This window comes from Daphnia carinata, chromosome 9, assembly GCF_022539665.2.
Source record: "Daphnia carinata strain CSIRO-1 chromosome 9, CSIRO_AGI_Dcar_HiC_V3, whole genome shotgun sequence".
Classification (NCBI taxonomy): Eukaryota; Metazoa; Arthropoda; class Branchiopoda; order Diplostraca; family Daphniidae; genus Daphnia; species Daphnia carinata.
Genome location: NC_081339.1, coordinates 1378476 through 1401479, shown reverse-complemented (window position 1 = coordinate 1401479; position 23004 = coordinate 1378476). Strand labels below are relative to the sequence as shown.

Here is a 23004-nt window from a genome sequence, read left to right as displayed (position 1 = left end):
TTTTTCATTAAATATTTTTCATCTTAGCCTGGGGCATGGGGGTTGGGGGCCTAACAAAAAAAGACTAGACTACTTTTTCCAGACATTTTTCGTAACACCTGAGGCATTAGCAAAAGGTGTCTGGACTTAAAACTACCCTTCCCTACTTATAGCGTTTTTGCGCCAAACCCGCCCTAACCCTATTTAAAAAAGGTCAATAATTAATATATTTTGCCCATAGATGGCTTTTAAAAATAAAATCGGGTGTTCTTCTTTTTATGCAGGATACTGTACTACTTAGTACATATGTAGTGAGACCATGTTGCGAACCGACGGTTTGACGATTTTAAAAAGAAAAACCGCGGTTTGCCCCGATCAAAGACGATCGGGGCCGAGCCCTAGTAAGCGATTTAGCTCAAGAAGAAAAAGCGCTTCGGTTAGAAGGGCCTTCGCAAAACCATTGGCTTAGGCCAAGAGCCAAACGGTTGGCCCTAGGTGACGGAGACCAAGTTGGAATTGTTTACCTTTTCTAAGCTGGGTGGTACGAACCACTATAGGTAGTTAAGGAATAGCAAACTGGTATTTCCATTCCAATTCATTTATATGAGCTATAAGTTGGGCGGGCTGTATCATATAAAAAAACACCGAGCATTTCCTGTGTGTGGAATTTGGATATGCCATTGCCGCGAATACCTGGATTTATTCTTATTACCAAAATTGGAAGTGGAACTTTTTCTGAAGTCTACAAAGCATACCGATTTGTGGTAAGTGTATATTATGGATTCAGTTAGAAATAGGAAATAACATTACTCTTATTTCTAATTGGAGGTGGCTGTTACAAAGTGTAATATTTTTATTTAGAATAACAGCAAACAAGTTGTCGCTGTTAAATGCATAGTCAAGAATGAGCTATCTGCAAATACGGTGGATAATATTATACATGAAATTGAAGCTTTAAAACTTTTAAGACATCCTCACATCATTCAAATGATAGATTTCAGCTGGGATGAAAAGTAAGTTCTTACAAATATGCAGACAAAACATTGTGAATGCAATTGATTTAATTGTCCAGTTAATTAGGCTAATCTGGCTCTTGGATGTAAATTATACGAATAATATATGATTCCTGGTGAAACTTAAAATAAGTTGTGTTTATGAACCTAAGGTCAATGGCACAATATGATAGATCCCACATTCCTTGTAATGTAAGTTGTTAAAGGGTACATCCCTACTTGATGACAATAACTGATATTGCTGAAAAGCACAGAAATCCATAAGTAAATTCAACTATTGGGAAACATGTTCTTCACTCAAGCGAGTCAGTGGGTGCTGTTGAATTCACCTGATTGTTATTGGTGGTGGACTAAAGAAGCTCATGGAAAATCTTTTTAGTTTTTGTCGATTTAATTTTTGCGGGTGTGTGTGTGAAAATATGTTTTCAAAAATTGTATGTCGTCCATGATAAAATACCTCGCCCATGATAACTGATTACGTAAAAACTATATTGCCTAAGAAACCCTTTTTAACTAAAGAAATTTATTTTTAACAAACAGAAGATAATTTTTTTCATTTCATATTAAAGCTTGTTCTTCTTTTCAGTTTCATCTACATAATCATGGAATACTGTGAAGGTGGGGATCTTTCTGTTTTTGTTAGAAGTCATAAACAGTTACAAGAGAAGATATGCAAATCGTTTCTATGCCAGCTAGCGTCTGCTCTGCAATACCTGCGGCAGCATAACATTGTCCACATGGATCTTAAACCCAGTAATTTGTTATTAACTTCTCGAAGGAATCCTATTTTAAAATTGGCTGGTACGATTAGACGTATTGATGGATAGATTCAAAAACTTATTATTTTTTTTTTCTCTTATTGCACAGATTTTGGTTTAGCACAGTCGCTTAAAAACCGACAAAGAGAAACATCTTTTAGAGGATCTCCGTTATATATGGCCCCAGAGATTCTCCGACGAGAAAGCTATGATGCCTCTGTCGATCTATGGTCAACCGGTGTAATTCTGTACGAATGCTTATTTGGTAAACCTCCATGCTCGTCCAGCAGCTTGAAAGAATTAGTGGAAAACATTCAAAGCAAAGCTGCCATAACTGTAAACTTTTTTGTTTTTACTAAAAAAAATTTATTTATTGTTTTATTTTATATTATTTTATTCATTTCATTTCGATGTATTACTCAGTATGCTTTGTTCTGCTTGTTTTTCCTTGTCTTCCGTATGTGTTGGCATGGCAGATACCAACTACCAAAGACATCTCAGCGGACTGCAGGGACCTCCTAGAACGTTTATTGCAAAAGGATCCAAATAAACGAATGACATATGAAGAATTTTTTAATCATCCCTTCGTGAGAGCGTCCGTTGCGTCATGTAACGTAGCCGAAACGGAAGCCAAGTTAGTTTTTGAGAGAGCTCAGAATATGGACAAGTGGAACCGAAGAGGCGAAGCTGTCACTCTCTACCGTCAAGCGCAAACACTCCTAAATCGTTTGATTTCAGGTATCATCTCGCATCCGGACCTCTGTAGTTTTTTTACTCGCAAATCAACCTTCTATTTTCTCTCTTTAAATTTTATTTTGTAACAGCTGATGTTGCTACTGTACGGGACGCCCAAATTAGAAAAAGACTTGATGTATGTTCACGTCGAATTCAAGAAATCGAAAGCTCAGAAAATGTCCTAAAACAGAATACTCTCTCCGCTGAAGCACCGCTATCTCGCGATTGGCGTGCAAATATGTCACCAACATTCCAAGAACTTCGTAAGCTAATCAAAGAAATTCAGAAATGATTGTCATTGAACCCATATGTTCACAGATTTGGGCTATTACCCATAAACCTTACTTGTTTTTCCTATAGAATCCCTTTCGTCCACTACTCCAGATTTATTGTCGGCACTTGAAATTGGATTGGAAGGAGTTCAATACGACGGCGAGGGGCAGCACGCGGTTGCATTAGAGGTTGCATACTGGTTACCTTAAATTGAAGTCATCTGATTAAACTTCTGTCCCATACAGCGCTACAAAGCGGCGCTGGAGAAACTGATTCCTCTGCTTCGAAGCGAATCCAAGGGGCGTAGGAGAGAATTGCTTCGTCTTCAGGTTCGATGCTAAACATATTTCAAAGTTTTTTCAAAGATGTAAATTTTGCACGCGATGGCGCGGTTGCTACTTCCTTTACTACATCAATCAACTTAGATCACTTTATGGATGGATAGAGCTGAACAACTGCAGACATTCCATGATCTCCATCAGTCAAATGTCGATGAGCTTCAGAGCGGAGATGCAAGTGGTAAATAATTCAATCAGTTATAAGGTACTCCAAAAGAAATGACATGAAATTTACTTTGAAGGATATTGCAGTTTACAATAGGAAATCAACATCAGGTGTGTGGAGGAGTATTTTTGAAAACTTGCGCTGTGATTGCTAAAACAGTTCTTTGCCATTCGAATACACAAAAATAGAAAGTAGTCCCAATTTATGACTCGTTTCCCCTTCTATACCAAACGCCTGGCGTGTACCTCTGCATGCTGGCTTTCACTTTTCCTTTCTTTTCGTTGTCATACGGTCGATAAGAAAAAGTGAGAACAGATTGCCGCCTATCTCCTTTAGCTGAATTCACAATGATTGTGTCATACACGCCTATTAATTTAAAGAAAATTATACTTCAAAAATAACAGTAATGGCTGTACAGTGGACTATGATCATGGTGCCTTGATAGTGGCTAGGAAAAGAACGTTCTTCCCGCTGAAGCATCGGTGTCTCTTCATTCGCCTACGTAATGGCTATAAGAGTAAATAATGATCAGATATTTTCCAAATGTTTGCCACCGAAAATGGGGAGAGAAAACATCGGAAAAGACAGAACGGCAAACCAATGATGTGACAGCAAATCTCTTAGCAAAACAGGCCACGGTCAGCTCAGGGGACATAGGTGTTCAACTAGAAAGTGCCGCAACTAAAATAACACAGGGAATTTTTGTGAACATCTAAATTCGTGATGCTCTTTATTTGTTCCAAAATGTCGCCATTTCTCCTTGAATACACCCGTACTTTTCGCACTCTCTTGTGTCAGATGTGATTTCATAGTTCCTTTCGCCCGTACCTTTCCATTATTGTCTTTATCTGCATATTTGATTTTCCTCATTTATTTTTTTAGAATTTTTTTTCTGTTTTTTTATGTTTGACGCATTTCATCGTTCCTTCTATGTGGCTGGAAAAATGTCACGAATGGCTACATTTCCATGGCTCTCAACCAATAGAAAGGGAACTGAAAAAGGGAAAGTTTTTTTTCCTTTTTTTTTTTTTTTTTTTGTTCTTTTCTGTTTTTTTTTGGGGGGGGGGATGAGAAATCAAGGGCTGCCTTTCTCTTAAACTCTATTGGCTGTTTTCGCTTTTCTCTGAGACGTATTCCTAATTTCACCCCAAATTCCAATTAAAGATGTTTTTCTTGTCGACGAAATTCATTTATGAACTACAACATATTATGCACGTTTGCTGTCCGTTGTAGTTAAATGTGTATTTAATGCAACGTATCGTGCCTTATTGCGAGCCGAATAAAAAAACGTAAGCAAAATTTTACCAGTCAATTATGATGAGCCATTACTTAGTACATATCTTGGGAGAGTATAGAAAAAGATGGCGGAAATTGTTTATTAAACCAACGACAAAGTATTGCACCATTTTAGACCTCACTGAATTGCCTAGAACTATAATCAAAGTTAGTGCGGGCCAGTGCGGTAGACAACTATTTCAGTGCACACTCCCACTTTTCCCTAATCCTGAAAGCATTTACGGCTACGGTTACCCATGTGCTCTAGAAAATGTTGCAAATTTTTGCCAACTAACTAACGTGTTGTTTGATGGGGATGGCTTTCGGCATCGAAATGGTCTACAGTTGCTGATGATCTTGATTGGTTGCCTAAGCTCCGCCCGCGTTGCGGACCCGCCACCTTTTCACTCTTTCTGGCTTTCTCAAATTGCGACAAGGAGGGAGTAATACGGTGAAGGTGGAAAGGAGAACTAGGCAACCGACTGTAGACTTGAACGCTTGCCGCTGGAAAGACGAATAATTCGCTTGCCAGTCTTTTTCGTCGCCACATCGCTGTAGTGTCCAAAACGTCTCGTCATAGATTGGTCACACATTAATTCGACTGCAAGACAAAACTGCAAACTCTATTTTTTTTTTCCCCGTCCCTCGTTTGCCCTGTCCTCTCTGTGTCTTATAACATTCGTTTCGAAAACGTTGGCCGAGCAAGACACGCACCTCATGTGCTGCTCCTCTTCAAGCGCAGTGTTTGGCTGTGTCATCTTACAAGTGTTGGCGGATAACTACCTAATCACCCGTAGGATAAAGTTCGGCTTCCGTTGAGGAAAGCAAGTGCAACACAGGATTTTGCTTGTTTTTAACGCTAGCGTTGCTCTAGGTAAGTGCAATCATCTTATTTGGGAGCCGGTCAAAAAAAAAAAAAAAAAAAACAAATCTTAGCTAATTCATTGTAGACTACTTTATTTGCGATACAAGTTGCACACTGTGCCCAATACTTTTGATAGGCCTACAGCATATGTACAGAACAGATGGGCGAGTTAGTTTATCTTCGTTCTATATCACCAAGGCCTAGTCTTATTCTTGGCTTAAAGAAAACGTGAAGGATACCTTGAGTATTTTTTGCCAAATGGATGGTGAACACAGTACTCGTTCGCCATCGACTACCTGAAGGCCATCCGATTTAGATTAGACTACTTGTGCGCCTCCTTATACAGTTTGACTGTTGATTTTCGGGGCGATTGAATGAACTCTCTTTTATAGGTTTTTTTTTTGTTTGTAATTACTTTATGCAAAAAAAATGACTGTAAAATCTATTGTATTCGACGGTCAATTATCTCATTTGAAATTAAGGCGGAAAAAGTTTTCCTGTTCGACGCCTTCTATTTAGACAGATTAAAGCGCACAAAAGATGAGCGATGAAATCTTTACAATTTGATGGCTTTCACTGCAGCGGAAGGTGTTGGAAAATAGGGGCTGTGGATGGCATGATCTCAATGACCAAGACAAAGTGAAAGTGGCGCACGCTCTTTCGTTCGCTGCCGCAACCAGCCAGTTTTCTCTCGCAAGCGAAATCGTTATGCTGCACGAATTTGACCCGATTGTTATCTTTACTTTTTTTTTTCTCTCTCTTTCTCTCTTTCTTTCTTCTTCTATACTCGTCGCTGTTCATTGTTTTCCTCTTTGCCAGTTTCTTTGGCATAGACCACCATACAAAATCCAAATAATCTCCTTTCTCTCTACAATTTCTTTTTTTTTCCCCCGAAAGCTTTCTCTTTCGTCAGCGTTTCGTTTCTCCCAACGGTGGATGCCTAATGGGCTGATTTTCAGGTCTAGAGCTTTTCATTGGTAACCAGAACCTAACGCATGCCGTATGCTCTTCCTTAATAGGTAACTATAGGCCATAGGAAAAAACGTAGCTAACACACTTCGTACGTAAGTGTTATTTGTAGAAACTTGGTGTTCGATTTTAGCTTTTGACTGTCTGCTATAAAAGGAATTGTGTTTAACGAAAGCAGAGCTATCTGTTTACCGAAAATTCCGAAACACATCGGTAGCAGTAAAGACACCGTCTCCAGACAACCATCAAGGTCAAATTTTGGCCAATGTAAAATGCCTTCGAATCGTTGCTTGTCTACACGTTATCGAAAAGAAGCTTCGAAAAAAAAAAATGTTTTTGCGTTAATGAGAGCGACCGAAAGTGAGCAGAAATCGGCCACCATCTTCACTAATGGCTAAATTGAGAAAATCGACATTGGTTTCAAGTCTTCACAAACAGCCAGTCGAGAGAAAAAAAAGCGAGAGGAAAATAAGAGGGCAAGTAAAACAGAGAAAGGGAAAAGAGAGAGAGAGGGGGGAGGGAGGGGGAAGCCAGAAAGAGAATGGGAAAAAGAAGAGCGAGAGAGAGAAAGAGAGAGGAAAGAAGGAGAGGGTGGGGAGGGGGAACAGTCGCTGCCGACCAGGGCCATTTACATCTCCGACATTTCGCGTGGCCTTGAATTTGAATGTTGAGGAAAAAAAAATATATATAATAAAATAAAAAAAGACCTTTTCAAATGTCCTTGACGGCAGTTAATGTACGAGCTAAGAACACAGTGCTACGAAAAGTCAATACGAACTTGACGTTTATCTGTTTCTTAATTTTATTTTGTGGTGGCTTAACTATGATTATGTATTATTTGTTAAGTTTTTTTTTAAGCACAAATAATAGACGACAACATTTCGAGAAAAAAAAACCATAAGTAATGGCACAAGAGGTTGTGACAAATCTGCAGTTGTTTTATTCATTTGTGGCCGTTTTGTCTGTTGATAATAAAGGTGAAAAGATGCCATTTAGTGTTTGTTAACAGTGAGTGGTGGGAGCAGGTTAGGAGAAAGTGGTGTAGTGCACGATTCAACTTTCTTCATTCTCTCGGCCTCTCAGGTATAACCAGCAACTTTCGAAAAAAAAAGAAGAAATGATGGCGATATTTCGTTGAGTGAGACTGACGTAAGGTTAGAAAGTAGGCAGTCTACAAATGCTTTCTCGTTTCACGGACATCTCCTTAACACCTTTGTTACCTATTGGCATTGTCTATTTCGTTTATTTTTATTTTTTTTAGTGGGGGGGGGGGGGTATTCTTAATTCCTCTGATAGAAAATGTTGCGGTTTAATAAAAAGATTTGATAATTAAGCTTCGCCAAGCGCCGTAGTTGCAGACGCCGAAGAAGTGAGCCAAGAATATGGAAACCTTGCAATGGTGTGGTTTTCGTTTCAGCTTTGTCCTGCGGCACTTTTTCACAGCGAGATGGAAGAGAAAGGCGAACAGAACTCGAGGGATTCAAGGTCAGCCAAGCCTTTCGCCTTCGCTTTTTTTTTCCTTTTTTTTTTTTTTGATACCGGAGTGGTGGGACTCTTTTTACTTTTCTCCTTTGCTCATAATCGTACCTCTTTTCCTTTCTGCGTATGACCTCGCCATTCGCATCCTATCTTTTCCTTTCGTTATTTTCTTCCGAAAAGAAAAATGAGGCGATCGAGCAAAAAAATAAAAGAAAAAAGGGAAGAAAAAAAAAAAAAGAGAACGAAAGATAGTCTTCGATGATGTGCGCCTACATGATTTTTCATTCTTTTCCTTCACCGGGGTGGTGGTTGCTTCGATATTCTATCAGTGTTTTTTTGGGGGGATAGAAATGCTGTGGGAACGTGAGGAAATGACTTTCGCTTCGACGCGATGGAATCGAGCTATACAACAACTCGTTTCTTCTTGACTGGGTTGGGTTGCCATTGTCACGTTGTTGCAGGTAGTATTCAAGGCCAGCTACATCACGAATGATCGTTGCTGTTTTTATATGCATCGTTCCCCCCTCCCCCCTTTTTTTTGTTTTTTTTTTGTTGTCGAGGCTTACATGCGTCCTCGTCTGCTGCAGACTTTTTTGCTAAGGCCTCTTGCTAAAAGGAAACAACATTTTCCCTGTTCATTTTTCACTCTTCTGCTTTTACTGCCCTTTATTATAATGGTTTTTCTGTCGTTGACAAACTCTCTCGTAAAGCCGTATTTTTTGTGCTTTATTTTTGTCGTGCATATTTTTCAGAGATTCAAAATAGAAAAGTCGACACTGAAGTGTCCAAACTGTAGAATGTCAAGCTTTTCACTTTCGACTCTACTTTCACTATGAAATTGGTAAACAGCAGTTAGACAACCCAGTGAAAGCGACGTGAACAAACGAACAAACCTCGACCCAATTAAAAATTCAAACGCCCGCTCCGCTTTCTCTTCTCCTAGAAAATAGCTTGTTCCAGTTTACTTTTATGACACCACCAGAAACCTCATTTTATTTACCTACGAGAACATGTCAATTGCATAAGAAAACGTTCCAGTAGTAAACTGAAAAATAGGCAAAGTTGGCAGGGATTTTGGTTAAGGTCCATCGTGATAAATGAAACTCAACTGCATCCAATTATGCTTCACTTTTCAAATGCCACCATACGTTTTTTTTTTTTTGCTTTGATTTTTTTTCCTTCCGTTTGAAAATGCCCACATGTGCCCTTGGTTGAACTAGCCTAATTTTTTTTTTACTGCAACATATTACTTAAATCAAGACATAACTTCGGAATCGGCACATTTATCTGCTCAACACCGTCGAAAGGAAAAGGATCTTTCCGAGGAATTTCGTCATTACGAATATATTTTTTTAAAGAGGAAGGTCAGGTATATGCTGCGATGGACTTTCACTTTTCAAAAGCGCCGGAGCAAGCCAACTGATATAAACTACTTCTGCCACAAATCTTTCCGCACAGGTTTCTTTCTTGCGCTTTCCTTTGAAAGTCTCTAGCATACACCGTCCTGCTCTATCATAGAAATTATGTATTTTCAAATGCAGCCAACTAGTTCTGAATGATTACGAGCCTTACCACAATCAAGCGTCAACGGAAAGGAATTTGAGCATTATAACGTTTCGTTAATCATTCATCAAATCCGATTGAAATGAAACACAACCAATAAAAAAGTAAATTACAAACAACAATTAAAATTTGGTGATAGAAAAGCGTGAGAACGTTGTGAAAAGCGTCGGAGGTGTCTGGAATAAGTTCCTCTGTGTGTACGTACGTATTATAGCGAATCAGCGAACACACTTTCGTCTCGTTTTTTACCTTCTTGCTTCTTCTCCCCATGCAGCCCCTTCTCTCACTGTTCTTTTTTTCTGCCATTTCTTCCCTCCTTCCGAAGAAAAGAATAGAAAAGAAAAGAATGGAAAAAAAACGACCTCTCTCTCTCTCTCTCTCTCTCTCTCTCTTTTTCGGTCCCTCCTTCCCTCCCTCACACGGCCTCATCGACTCACTTTCACTTTCTAAGCTTTTTTGAACGCGAGTCGGTGGACAGAGTGAGAGGCACGTTTGTTGTCGGACGAACTGTTCAATCCTATGCGTGGTATGCGTCGTGTTCGTGTGTGTGTGCGCGCGCCAGTTAACGCGCTTTCATCTTCAACTAGAAAGTGAATTACAACTTAACGGATTTCCCTCACATTTTCCATTGGATAATTTTTTTTCCGTCACGTTTCACCGCGTTTTTCCATCTGGTTATCTTGTCCACTTACTTTGGGTAAACAATCGCTTCGTGCGTTTTCATCACCGATTCTAAACATTTCGTTAGATCAAAAGAAAACAAAATCATACGTATCATCACATTTTGTTTTATCTGTTCAATTCCATGATGGCAATCAAATGTTTAAAAGTGTAATGTTTTCGAGTTTAGGTTGCGATTAACGCTTTTGTATGACCCTCGGCTGGGTATCCTTGAAAACCACTTTCACCCACTGCCACTCTAGAAAGTGCCAGTTAACTTGTAAGGGGAGTTCGCTGTATGTTAGAAGCTCAAGATTTTACAGACGTGTATGTTACTTAGAAAAAGGAGCTCTTTGGATTTACTATTATTTTTTAAATTGATCATTTTTTTATTTGATTTGAAGAACAGCTTTTGTAACACATCTTAACTGATTGTTTTAGTTTTGCCACCGATTTTTGCACCATGGGAGCTGCAACGATCTGCGGAACAAATCGCCATCATGTGGCTCTCGGATGGGTTCGCCACGATGAAGCCTTAACGAAAATGGCAGCTGCCTGTTGGGCGCGTGACCGTTTCACTGATGTCATTATCTTCTGCGAGGATCGTGTTTTGCATGCTCATCGGTAATAGTTACTCATTAACATTAAACGATGTAGAGCGAAGATAAAATTTTGTTGCATTTTCGTTTGGCGCATCGGTCAGACTTGTTTTGGCGAGCATGAGCCCATTGCTGGCCAACTTGCTGGCTGAAGCCGAAGGCCAAGACACAACTCTGCTGCTCCCAGAAGTCAAAGCAGAAGACATGAGACTCCTGCTGCAATTCATCTACCAGGGTGAGGTCGTCCTTCCGCCGAGACGGACTGCAGCTCTACTGGATTTGGCTGCTCAGCTGTGCGTAGCCGGAGTACGTGGAGGGAATGGTCCTACCCCTCCGTCGCCACCGCGCTCCGACTCGCCCGAGTTGGATTCCAGCGATCGAAATGAATCTGACCATGTGTCCGAAGACGAACATCCTGACGAATCCCGGAAAGATTTATTCAACACTTGTCATAGGGATGCCGAGGTCGGTCCAACAGCGTTCTCAGAAAATAATTCCATCGCCGATGAAAACCTTCCTCGAGGAGAGACTGCTAAAGATGACTCCACTGATGAATCCAACGATAGACCAATGAATCTTGCAGCTAAACCTGAGGTATGTCTTGGATGGGAATCAGTTCTTTTCATGAAAATGATTTTAATGCAAAACGCCTGTCGGTCTAATTAATGGAGACCAAACAATCGATCTGCCAATTACAGACCAAAACCGAAAACGTCAACTGTACTCGTCCCAAGCCTTGCAACTCCAGTCCACCTGATTTCAGCGCCTTCTCAAATCACTCCATTACGGCTCGTAGTCCACTTGTTACCAGACTTTCTGATTCTCGCGCGTCGACCATGAGTTATTACCAACACCCAGCCCTTCGAGGATGTCATCCGTTTTCTCTAGAACTGGCCATCAACCATAATCGCAATCTCAGTAGTCGCATTGCCGATGCAAACCAATACAACCGACAAAACAACTCGGGAAAATCGTATAGCTCAGCAAATTCAGATGTGGAAATGGCTATTGACACATTAGACGACCGAGATCGTGAAATTGATCTAAGCCTCAAGCCGGATTCGAACCACACCAGATCCAGATCAAGTCTCGAAGAAGAAAAGATCTCTCCGTCTCCGGAACACGACAATAGTTTTGAAAGCAGTGAGTCCGTCGAGCCACACCAAGGTAACCAGACTTTTTTTTTTACTTTTCTTTCGTCGTACGTTTGCAAAGCCAACTGGGAATATAAAATCACTAATTAAAAACCAATGGTACATGGCCAAGGCTATCGGTAATGCAATGTCGTTTTTATCATACTATTTCGCCTTTCGGTGAGTTCTAGTTGATTTGTGGGATTCATCCAGATGGCAGCAGGGTAAGAGTAGAACCTGGGATCTTTCGCGTTGTTTGATCGTAGCAAATACTGAACTTTACCACGAAAGAACATAAAAAAAAAAAAATACGAGCCCCGCTATTTTACTTTATTTATCTTTCCATCCAAGCTACCAATATATCAAAAACTTTGCACCGAGCTGGACTCTTTGCCTTTTCGTAGATCGGATAATCCTTCGTTAGTGTTCCGTAGGCAGTTGCTCGATGTGTTAAAAGCATGGTCTTGAAAAGCTATCCTTCTGGGTGTTCTGGCTACTGGTGTTACCTTCTATTACATTTGAGGCATTCAGAGGTAAAATAACACATCAGGTCAGAGGGTTGTAAAGCTTAAAAAATCTCGCACACTTACACAAGTATCGCATTTTGAAAGAATTATAAAATAGTAGTTGGCTAAAAAGAAATTTCATGTTTCTTCAGTCAAATCACAAAAAAATCATTTTTGAATTCAATTCGAAATCTCGTACACCACACCAAAGAGATGCGAACGCCCTTATCAAGTGCATTTTTCGTTAAATGATAACAACAAAAAGACCAGATGCAAACAAACATGGGGCAGTGCGATCGGTGATGACAACGAACACGACATATTACTGTAGCCACGTCCCATTTAAAGAATTGATTTGCTCACTTAACGTTAGGTTTCATTAGACTGAATATTTTTAGAAATTAAGAAATTCTAGTAGTTGTAAACGCCATCTGTTGGATTATTTTCTTATGTAAAAACAAACAAACAAGCAAACCAATACGGGTGGCTAGCGCTGCCTCCAGCGGGTGGTACCTCAAGGAGTGCCATGAATTGTGATTAAGGGAATCATTTGTCTCACTCTTGCACGCATCTGACATAAGGAAGTTGGCAATTTTCTTGTTGTTTAAACATATATATTATATATAAAGTAATTGTGACGTAAAACAAAAATAGGAAACATACTCAGTTGCCATCTACTGAGTGACTGGACTGTATGCAAAGCAGAAGTTCATCAATCGCTAATCGAATTCTCCTGAACACTAAACATAAAATCCACCATAATATCGGATCTATACGGATTGAAACTTTAGTTTTCGTTTTTTTTTTTTTCTCTTTTTTCTTCGTAATTTTTTTAGGCAGGGAAGGTCTTTTGTTACAACAAGGCGGTGCACCATCGGGAGTGTCCGACATGCGGATGAATCTTGCGGACAAAATGCTTCTCCTACCGGCCATTGGATCTGGAACCGGAACAAACCCAGATCCTCGGCGCACTTATCTGGAAGCCGTTCTTCAAGAAAGCCTTGTTCAGCAGAGTTACACAATAGTTTTGCCATCTCACCTGGGCGTACCAAATGCCTTGGCGAGTTCTGAACGCCCTGGAACTCAAACACATCCCCCGTCCCACGGAGGTGCCACTCTAGACAACAAATCGTGGAACTTAGCTGGGAAACACAGCGCAGCAGCGGCTGTTGCTGAGCTTCAATGCCTCCAAGGCTTTTTCAATTCACATGGAGGATTGAATATGGGTAACCACAATGATGCAAGCTTTAACCGCAATTCAATTGGTGTGCGCTGTGAGGACGATGAAGAAGATGAGGACGACGACGAAGATATGCCAACCAATTTGAGCACCAGCAAAAATGGCAACTGCAGCAGTTCAAATAGCATGAGCTCCAAACGTAATGGTAAGGAGGGTTACAGCTGTCAAGTGTGTCGTAAAATGTTCACCTCATCTAGCAATTTAGCTGTCCATTCTATGATTCATTCTGGAACGAAACCTTTCAAGTGCGACCTGTGTTCCTGGTCCTTCCGTCAGAAGGCCCATTTACAGAAACACATGCGTCACATTCACAAGATCATAGTCGCCAAATGACGGAATGACGTTGCAACAAATGACAAAACACAAACAATGGAGCTTGGACGATTACAATCGGCCAACTCTGTTAGAACTGGTCTCACGCAACGATAGATCTGCGGCAAATTCCTCTTTTCCCGAATGAAAGCACTTTCAAATGGCTGTATATACTCGTTCTACATAAACTGTATAGCTGTTCTTTCGCCGAGGTTCATCTAGCTTACGGTCTCCAACAAAAGTGAAATGTGCTTTGTACATAGCGGCGGAGTGTTTTTGGTTTGGGGACATCAACGTAGAATATTAATGTCGTGCTTTTTAAATAACCCCATTCAGGGTTTGGTAATGCCTTCCAGTGTTGTTTCTAAACTAGTTTGTTCAGTTTAATCTTGACCTCACTCCCAAAGGTTTTAGGTTATGGAGCTAAATTAGATTCGCTGTCTCAGAAAAAGTTGATACGTCTTTTTGTTTAATTTTTTTTTTATTATTATGTTGACTTCGTTCAATGTTCCTCCAACTACGCATTCTTATGTTTTCATTTAAAAAAAAAAAAAATAAATAAATAAAAAAAAATGATGAAATATTTGTAAATTTGCTGTTTTTATTTCGTTTTGTTTTCTTTGTATTAATATTATTTTTATCGTCAATCATTCATTTATAAATCCAGGACCTGGCTACAGTTTTCAGAAGATATGCCAGCGACATGCCCAAAAAACGAAAATTATACCATGGAAGAACACCATTCCTTAATGACAGTACCATAGGTTGCCCGAACAATTTAGTATATGTTTGGAGCTGCAAAGATCACAAACTGGAGTATTTAAAAAAATTGAGTATTGTCATGACTGCATAAATCGAACCCAACTAAAGTTTTCTCTCACTTAAGGCGCCTGGTTATGCGATAAATTCTGATTTAAAATATCAGTATTTGATTGATCGGTCCTTTATGTGTGGTCCTGGTCCTACCAAGGTAAAGGGGCCTATGGTAGACGAATGTACATATTGTTACTATTACCTATCGATAAGCAAAAATTTTTTATATTATTTATATATTATATGTAGTACTTTATAGAAAAAGCTTTCGAAGTTTGTGCGCTTCGCCTGTATACTCGACAAACAGTAATGAATTAACGCCATTGGTTTTTTAAAAAGGGAAATGGATATAAGCCGACGCTCTTAAGCAATATGTTGCCTACCGGATTGGAGGCTCATCGTTCCTATTGGAACAAGGTAAACGAAATAGGACTAATGCCGAGGAGAAATAGGACTGATGCCATGGAAAAATAGGACTGTCCTAAAAGTTTTTAAAAGTCAGTCCTATTTCTCCCAGTCCTATTTCTCCGGTAGAAATAGGACTGGAAATTTTCAGTCCTATTTCTCCAGTCCTATTTCCTTTCAGTCCTATTTCACCGGCTACCCAAATTACTTTAAACTTACGTAATTGTAATTCTATTTTGCTTCCACAATAACAATAGCTTATTACTACTAACTTAACGTTGTGGCGGCCAAACGTCGGGACCCGATAGTCTAACCATCGCGAGACAGATGTTCTACTGTCACGGACCACTTGTCCAAGTGTCGAGTGACAAAAGTCGACAGGGCGAAAAACCTAGGGTACTTTTGGCGACTAGTCCAAAAGAATCTATCCCAAATTCGTTTCGATTAACCTCTGCGTAGATTTGGGATAGAGACAGTGGTACCCCCCGTCATAAGTACCTAGAGGTTTCGACAGACCTACCCCTAAAAACGATAAACCTACCCCGACAGACCTACCTTTACAGAAAATGGAAAAATATCTCCCGTCAAAGCTACCCCGACATATGTACCCAATAAGAAATTGGAAAACGCTCCCGTCACAACTACTGTCACCTACGGTGCTGCCCTCGCGGGCAGGGCTGTAGGGGGCACGGTATGGAATTTCTTCCACCGTCGGAGACTGCCGACTCAGACAATGATGGTGAGAAAAAACTAGGTTGATTGGCCTAGCCCGTCATAGGGGCAAGCGTATAGTTTGACGGAAGATTCGGTTTAGAATCGTCGGTAGAAAGAAGGATAGTACGGCCCGTCTAGGGGGTACTATCGTAGCAAGCGGGCTTCTCCTGGCTGGACACCCGGCAGCAAGGTCAGTTCCACACCTATATTGATCAAGGATAACAAAGGTAAAGTATTAGCAAAAAGACTTACTGTTGGTAGAAGAGATGTTGCGGCGAATTTGGATGGCAGAGTGGGACGGCACGGACGACGACTCGGCGGCAGGGGCTGGCAACGAAGAGCGTTGAAACAGTGAGCAATCAGCGAGCGGCGACCGGCGGTGGTAAGCGGCGTGAGCGACGAATCGGCGGCTGGTGGAGACGAAGAGCGGCAACCAGGCAACAAGCGGCGAACGGCGAACGGCAAAGACGACGGCAGGCAGTAAACAGCAAGAGCGACAAGCAACAAGTAAGTGGGAACAATAATTACCAGTAGACCTCCTTGGTGTTCGAAATGTGAGTGTGTTTTCTTGGCCTATTCGGCCCCTCTTTATACCTCTACAACACGCACCGTTGACAGATAATTTATCATTTTAGAACATTGATTTCAACGTTGGACCAGAGGTCGCCGCTTACTCTTCATTCTTCAAACCGCGGGATGATCTCTTCCTGTGATATCTCCATCTCCCCTTCCCGATGTTCCAAGGTTGCTTCTGGCGGTAGTTATCCTTATTTCTCCCGTTTGAGTTCCTAGTAGGTGGTTCCAATTCTCCTCGCCAGATCTCCTCTTCATATATAGGTAAAACACGTCAAGTTATTTGGATATCATAGTCCCGATCCCCCGGTTTTAATAACCGGCGTGTCAGTCTTTCCCTCCGGCCATGTTTACTTTCTCGTTCGTCTAACGGTGTGTGTCTTTTATGTCGCGGAATTCGGCTGGATTTCTCCGCATAGGGTTTCTGTCCCCTCGTTCCCTGGGTCTGTGTTTCTTCTCCCAGTCCCAGACCGACCGTCTGACTGTGAGTCGGCCGTCAGAGTTTCTGACACTCCCCCCGTTGGACCATTGTCCAACTCAGAGTCCGAGTCAGAGTCTGATGGCGGGTCTCGGCCTGGCGAAAAGGGTGCTGTGTTGGATGGATCATCGTCTATCTGTCCCGCGTGGAGTTCTAGAGGGAATAAACTTTTCATATCCCGGTAGATCGGTGTCGAGCCGACCCCCCTCATTTTATCGGCGATTAATACCGCCACCCGTCTGATCTTACCGTCGGAGCTGGGGTAGATCTTGGCTACCCGGCCTGTCTTCCATTTCGACCGCTTACAGTTGTCGTCGTGAATAAGGACTACCTGTCCAATTTCCACTGTTTTTGTGTTGTTTGGCGACGGGCAGTGGAACCTTTCTAAGTCCGCTACGTATTCTTTGTAAAAGTTCTCCCACCAGATTCCTAGCAGCTTCCTTCGTTTTCTTTCTCGCCGCGTTATTACGGTGCGGTCCGAGTATTCCCTTTCTTCGTCGTCGACTGGGTGTTTCTGACGTTGTCGGTGTCCGGATATCAGTTGCATCGGCGTTAACGGCTCGTCGTCGTCTTCTGAGACGTATGTTAATGGTCTGAGGTTAATGGTTTTTCAATTTCCGTTAGTACGGTTTGAAACACGTCGTACGATAGTCTCTCATTGCCGAATGTTTTGTACAACAGTTTTTTCACTGTTTGTACCATTCGCTCCCAAAAGCCGCCCCACCATGGGGCTAAGCTTGGGGAAAATCTCCATTTTACCTTGAGGTCCAGAAGCGTGTTATACACACGTTCGCTTCTGTATGAAGCCCTCAAGTATCGGGCCGCCTGAGTGAAGGCGCGGGCGTTGTCTGAGTACATCACTTTCGGCACTTCACGCCTCGCAAAAAATCTTCTTAGTGCGTTAATAAATGTAGTTGTGTCTTGTCCGGTGGTAGCTTCCAGATGAACAGCCCGAGTCACCGCGCAGGTGAACAAGCAGATGTACCCCTTGTCCTCGGTGTTCACTTGCCCTGTCGTAAGGGGGAATGGTCCGGCAAAATCAACTCCCGTCACCTCGAACGGGTTGGACATTTGTAGTCGGTCTAACGGCAGTGGGCCCGGGATTTCATTAAAAGCTCTGGCGTCCAATTTCTGGCATCGGACGCATCGGCGAAGTTCCCTTTTGACGGTCTGTCTTAAGCGTGGTATCCAGAATGTGCGTCTTATTTCGACCATCGTTGTGTTGACTCCTGTGTGTTGGAGTCTCTCGTGTGTCTGCTCTATGATTTTCTTCGTCAGGTAATGGTCTTCTGGTATGAGTATTACCGCTGTCTTGTTGTTGTAGCTGAGCCAATTTTGGTGGCGGCCGACACATCTGATCACCGGGGATTTCTCGTCCCAGAGGAGGCCAAGTTTTCGTAGCTTCTCGTGCCTGGGAGGTTGGCCCTGTTTTAGCGCTTTAATGACTTCGGGGTAAGCGCTGGTTTGAGCGTCCTTCCACAAGTCTATCTCCGCGGCTTCTATTTCTTCTACCGTGAGCATTGGGAAGACTCTTCCAAAGGCGACGGCTGCCATTGACGTGTCTGGGCTGGATCCTCCTTGAAACCGGCTGGCCGCTCTTCGGACTGTCGCCCATATCCGTACGATGGAACGCAGGCGACTATGATGCTCGTACCATCGCCTTTCTGTGACGACCGTACTTATTGTTATTTCTTTTATTTTTTCTTCTTTATTAATTTCTACGGTTCCTTTTGAGTCAGGGGTGGTCGGACCGGTCGGCCAACGGCTGCTATCACTTAACCATGGCGGGCCAACCCACCATTCTTCCATGTGGTTGAGAGTACTGACTGATGCTCCCGTAATGCGATGTCTGCGGGATTTTGTAGCCCCGGACAGTGGCGTACTGCGTCGGCGGGGATGTTCACCCGAATCTCTGCGACTCGGTTGTGAACAAATTGTTTCCAACGGCCCGACTCTCCTTTAATCCACCAGTAGGCGATCGAAGAATCGGTCCATAAGGTTTTCTGGAGGTCTGTTGCGAACGCGGTCTCGATGTATCGGCCAAGCCGGGCCGCGAGTACGTTGCTTAGAAGCTCTAATCTGGGGGTCGATACAGATTTCTTGGGATCTGGTGCGATCCTTGTCTTGCTGCAGAGAAGTCGTGTCTGGTTTCCATTTTGAAGATATGCCGCGACGCTGTACGCGTCGTCGCTGGCGTCGCAAAACAGATGAAGGTCTTGGATTTCTGGTCCGATCCATCTATCTATTTTCGTGTCTGTCAAGTCGGATAGCCCTTTGATAAAGGTCTCCCAATGCGGCATGATCTTGGCTGGTACGGGCTCGTCCCATCCAGTTTTCTCGATCCATATCTTCTGCATAATAACCTTTGCTATAACGGTTACTGGGGAGATCAATCCCATGGGGTCGAAGACTTTTAAGGCTAGACTGAATAGTCTCCGTTTGGACGGTCGCTTGTCTAGTTTGTCGGCTTCTTCTAATATCCTTCGGGCATTGAACCGAAAGGTGTCGGTTGAGGGATCCCATGCTACCCCAAGGGCCTTGATGGTATCGCTTGGGTCTTGGCCCATGTTTATCGGCTCGTTCTGGAAGTCTAAGTCCGGTAGCTCGTCTCTCAATTCGCGGCTGTTGGTCGTCCACTTGCGTAGTTCCATTTTCGCCGTGGTGAATAATTTTCGTGCTTGCGAGATGAGTTGCGCCGCTTGTGGGACATTGTCAGCTCCTCCCAGCCAGTCGTCTACGTAGACTTGTTCTCGTAGTTGTTGGACCAGGTTTGGGAAGTCTTGGCCATTTTCTTCTAAAGCATTTTAGAATCACGGCCCTGAGGATGAATGGGCTGCTTGATAGCCCAAAGGGAACTCGTTTCCACCGGTACTCTATTAACTGTACCGGGTTGTCGTCGGGGTTTCTGACCCAAATAAAACGTACTATTTGGGCGTGTTCTTTCTGGATTCCGATCTGCAGGAAGGCCTGTGTAATGTCGGCCATCCAGGAGATTTTGTGTCGCCGAAATCGGAGCAGGACCGCTAGTAATTCTGGGTTTAAATTGGGCCCTGTTTCGAGTAAATCGTTGAGGCTGGGTCTACCTTGAAGGTGTGCTGAGCCGTCAAACACAGGCCTAATTTTGGTTGATGTGGCCTCTTGCTTGATGACCGGTCTGTGTGGTAAGTAGGTGCAGATGCCGGTGTATGTCCCGTCTGCTTCTTCAATGTATCCTCTCTCAATATATTGTTGGAAGATCTCGTGGTATGCTCGGCGATCGTCTCCTTTCATCCGGTTTAACAGGCTGTTGAGATGTGCCAGCGCTACCTCTTTGTTGGTCTCCATGGTCTTCCTGTTGTCTTTAAACGGGAAGAGGATTTCATATCGGCCGTCTTCGTCGCGTTTAATGGAGCGCTGGTAGGTCTCTAAGAAACCGGGTTCATCGGCTTCTTGTGCCGTTATCCCCATATGCTCGAGGCTCCAAAATTCCTTGAAGTCCATGACTGATCTGCTGCTGTTAGTTGGCGCCGTTAGGGTGGATACGTGGGTGGCCTCGCTGGGTGCTCCGAAGATAATCCATCCAAGTTTGCTGGCACAAGCTACTGATTCATCGGACCCTTGCAGCGTTTCGTGGGTCAGGATGTGCCAATAATAGTCACACCCGATGATTATGTCGAACTCCTTTTTGCTGTCGTCTAGGTCTTCTCTGTCATCGGCGAGGTTTTCTTGTCGCTGAGACACTAGTTGCGCCGCCGTGGAGGGAATCCTTGGGGTGGCTTTAGCGAGAAACTCCATCTCGGTTGCCCGTAGTTTTAACTCGTTGCCTGTCTGGGAGATCAACCAAATGTCGCAGGATGTCGTTATTTCCGTTCGGGCTTGGGTTAGCCCGAAGGTGTTGATTCTAATCTCCTCGGTCTCTTCATTCGTGCGGTCTGCTCTTCTGGCGATTCCGCGATTGATGAAGGTTCGTTGACTGCCGGAGTCGATCAGTCCTAAGACAGGGATGTTGTCTCCCTCTCTTCCCTTAATATAGGCCGTGAAGGTGGGAAGGCTTGTTGATGTTTGAGCCACGTTGATGTTGGTGTCAATCGTGACCGTTCTCCCGGTCGATCGTTGGGGTGATTGACTTCGGAATGGATTATTGGTGGATCTTTGCCTGACCAAGCACAGCGCCGGGCTGTGATCCAGGCTGTTGCAGTTTCTGCATGGTACTCGTGCCATGCAGTGTTCTGTCCGGTGTGAACGTCCTAGGCATTTAAAGCAGCGGTTATCTCGCTCGCACATGTCTCGTCTGGCCTGTGGGGTGTTCATGGTGCACCGGTGATGAGTGTGATTTTGCTGGCAAAAGAAGCATAATGTACGGGTAGATCGATCCTGGGTCTCCCCCCGTGGAAGGGCCGGTGATTCTGGTCGTCTAGCCGTAGTTTCTTCTCTCTCTCGTAATCGGATTTCCAAGCTGAGTTCCTTTAGGATCATATCCAGCGAGGGTTCTTCTCTGTCTGACCACTTTTCTCTAAGCCATCTAGAGGTGAGTGATCGTGGTAGGGTTTTCAGGACATCTCCCGATATATAAGCTCCGTAGCTCTCCATGTCTATCTTGAGGCTTATCAGCGCTAGCTTGGCGTTGTTAAGCCCGTCGAGTAGTGATTGGAGCTGCTCGGTTGTGGCGGATTCTCCCAAACGTGTTGCTACGAGGAGTCGTAGCTCGTTGATATAGTGGGTCTTGAGTTTCTCAGGGTCCCCGAAACGAGATTCTAATCTCTCCATAGCCGCCCGGTATTGGTTGTCGTCGAAGGGTAAATGGGCGACGAGTTCGGCGGCTTTTCCTTTTAGGCTGAGGCGGAGGTATTGGAACTTTTCTACTTCTGATAGCCGGGGGTCGAGGTCGTAGGTCGCCCATATGGTTCTCCATCCTTTCCAGGCGGTGATTTCTCCGCCGAAGATGGGTAGAGGTAGCGCGGCTCTTGCTGCGACCGAGGGCTGGGTTTCGAACTTCTTGTTTCTTTCCCGCATCCTCCTCATTTTTTCACGGAAGTTGTCCTCTATTTGGCGGTCTTTCGCTCTATCCTTAGTTGTAGAGACCAGGGCTAGTTTCTCGTGGATGGAGATGATGGCAAGCCATAGTGCTTCGGCGATGTCGAGGTATTTTTCCCGGTTGATTCGGTCTGCGTCCATTAGTTCAATGCTTTCTCGAAGTTCCTTAAGAATGAGGTCTCTTTCTTCTAGTAGTTCCGATTTGGCGCCCCCGTTATTATCGGCTCTTGACGAAGTACGGAGGGGTTCGGCCGGGCGGATCGGGCTGGGTTCCAAGTCGGGAAGACTGTCGTCGTCCCGTATTTCTCTGAGGCTTTCTTTCGCTTGGTTGATAATCTCCTTGAGATCTTCTTTAACGCTGTCTACTATCCTCGGGATGTGAATTTCCCACGAGGTAGCTTGGTTGGCCCGGTCTATGATTTCGGCCGCTAACTGCAACGCGTCGTTACTCCTGACGTTTATGGCGTCTATCAGGCCTGTGATCGTTTCTAGTTTCTTCTCGAACTCGTTATACTCGAGTAGTTTTTGCTCTAGCTGGTGGACTCTTTCGGTGAGTGCTTCTAGGTCGTCTTCGTCGGCTTTCTTTGGTACGGTCTGACCTAATTCTTCTATGTTGTTTTGGGTTTGGCGGCTTGTCGCGGATTGAGTGGCCCACATCTCCTTCATACGCCGGATTTCGGTCTCAACTTGGCTCAACCGTTGTTCGCTCGGAGAGTCATCGGATGAAGTGGAGATTTCTGCCGGTCGTGCGGGTCTAACCTGGCGTACGGACATTTTGACCAGAAAATGAACCCAAGTATTGGTGAGATTTTAACTATATATTTTCAACAGGTAACAGAGTTTTTTTTTTTTATTATTTTATTTTCAGGCGGAGTATGCGGGAGACTTGAGGATCTCGTCTTCGTCGGATGAAGAGAGGAGACCTGTACGAGCGAACTTTCGGGCCAGGTGTTTGTCTACTTTGTCTTCTTGGACTATCTTCCTCCTGGTCCGAGGGGTGTGAGCAGTCCGGTGCTTGGAGGCCGAGTGTGATGGGGTGGTTGGTGCAGGCCTCGAGGGGGTCTCTGCACGGGAAGGCTGCGGTCTAGCGGTGGATGTTGAAGGGTTGTGGCCTAAAAGGTGGCCTTCTTGCGTTGGGATCAGTA

General features: G+C 43.5%; 3 protein-coding genes across 8 annotated transcripts; 2 read left to right on the top strand and 1 right to left on the bottom strand.

Annotated features, from left to right (window-relative positions):
- The first annotated feature begins 519 nt into the window (after positions 1-519).
- On the top strand, positions 520-3463 carry LOC130704364 (serine/threonine-protein kinase ULK3-like). Of its 4 annotated transcripts, none has more exons than XM_057525813.2 (10): positions 523-743; positions 849-992; positions 1579-1793; positions 1860-2086; positions 2227-2488; positions 2575-2748; positions 2846-2946; positions 3004-3087; positions 3184-3277; positions 3339-3463. In XM_057525813.2, exons 1-10 carry the CDS (start codon positions 583-585, stop codon positions 3356-3358), a joined length of 1482 nt encoding a protein of 493 aa, XP_057381796.1. In that variant the 5' UTR covers positions 523-582; the 3' UTR covers positions 3359-3463. The 4 variants fall into 4 exon arrangements, with proteins under 4 accessions (XP_059352709.1, XP_057381796.1, XP_057381797.1 ...); XM_057525814.2 differs by having other exon boundaries at positions 552-743; positions 841-992; XM_057525815.2 differs by having other exon boundaries at positions 606-743; positions 808-992.
- A 1622-nt stretch (positions 3464-5085) lies between these two features.
- LOC130704368 (transcription factor Ken-like) lies at positions 5086-14431 on the top strand. Of its 3 annotated transcripts, none has more exons than XM_059496758.1 (5): positions 5086-5411; positions 10515-10697; positions 10777-11266; positions 11344-11839; positions 13148-14431. In XM_059496758.1, exons 2-5 carry the CDS (start codon positions 10537-10539, stop codon positions 13882-13884), a joined length of 1884 nt encoding a protein of 627 aa, XP_059352741.1. In that variant the 5' UTR covers positions 5086-5411; positions 10515-10536; the 3' UTR covers positions 13885-14431. The 3 variants fall into 3 exon arrangements, with proteins under 3 accessions (XP_059352741.1, XP_059352740.1, XP_057381806.1); XM_059496757.1 differs by lacking the exon at positions 5086-5411 and adding an exon at positions 9848-10110; XM_057525823.2 differs by lacking the exon at positions 5086-5411 and adding an exon at positions 9853-10110 and having other exon boundaries at positions 11371-11839; positions 13148-14430.
- A 4190-nt stretch (positions 14432-18621) lies between these two features.
- Positions 18622-22633, bottom strand: LOC130704355 (uncharacterized). The gene is made up of 2 exons (XM_057525805.1): positions 19930-22633; positions 18622-19640 (listed from the first exon to the last, which is right to left on the bottom strand). The coding sequence occupies exons 1-2, from the start codon at positions 22631-22633 to the stop codon at positions 18622-18624; spliced, it is 3723 nt and encodes a 1240-aa protein (XP_057381788.1).
- Positions 22634-23004: the final 371 nt, after the last annotated feature.

Coding starts and splice junctions, on each gene's coding strand:
- LOC130704364 (XM_057525813.2), top strand. CDS start 583: ATGAGCTATAAGTTGGGCGGGCTGTATCATATAAAAAAACACCGAGCA. Junction 993..1,578: donor GATTTCAGCTGGGATGAAAA/GTAAGTTCTTAC, acceptor TCTTCTTTTCAG/TTTCATCTACATAATCATGG. Junction 3,278..3,338: donor TCAGAGCGGAGATGCAAGTG/GTAAATAATTCA, acceptor TTTACTTTGAAG/GATATTGCAGTTTACAATAG.
- LOC130704368 (XM_059496758.1), top strand. CDS start 10,537: ATGGGAGCTGCAACGATCTGCGGAACAAATCGCCATCATGTGGCTCTC. Junction 11,267..11,343: donor ATCTTGCAGCTAAACCTGAG/GTATGTCTTGGA, acceptor TAATTAATGGAG/ACCAAACAATCGATCTGCCA. Junction 11,840..13,147: donor GTCCGTCGAGCCACACCAAG/GTAACCAGACTT, acceptor TAATTTTTTTAG/GCAGGGAAGGTCTTTTGTTA.
- LOC130704355 (XM_057525805.1), bottom strand. CDS start 22,633: ATGTCCGTACGCCAGGTTAGACCCGCACGACCGGCAGAAATCTCCACT. Junction 19,641..19,929: donor CGGCTCAGCACACCTTCAAG/GTAGACCCAGCC, acceptor AAAATGCTTTAG/AAGAAAATGGCCAAGACTTC.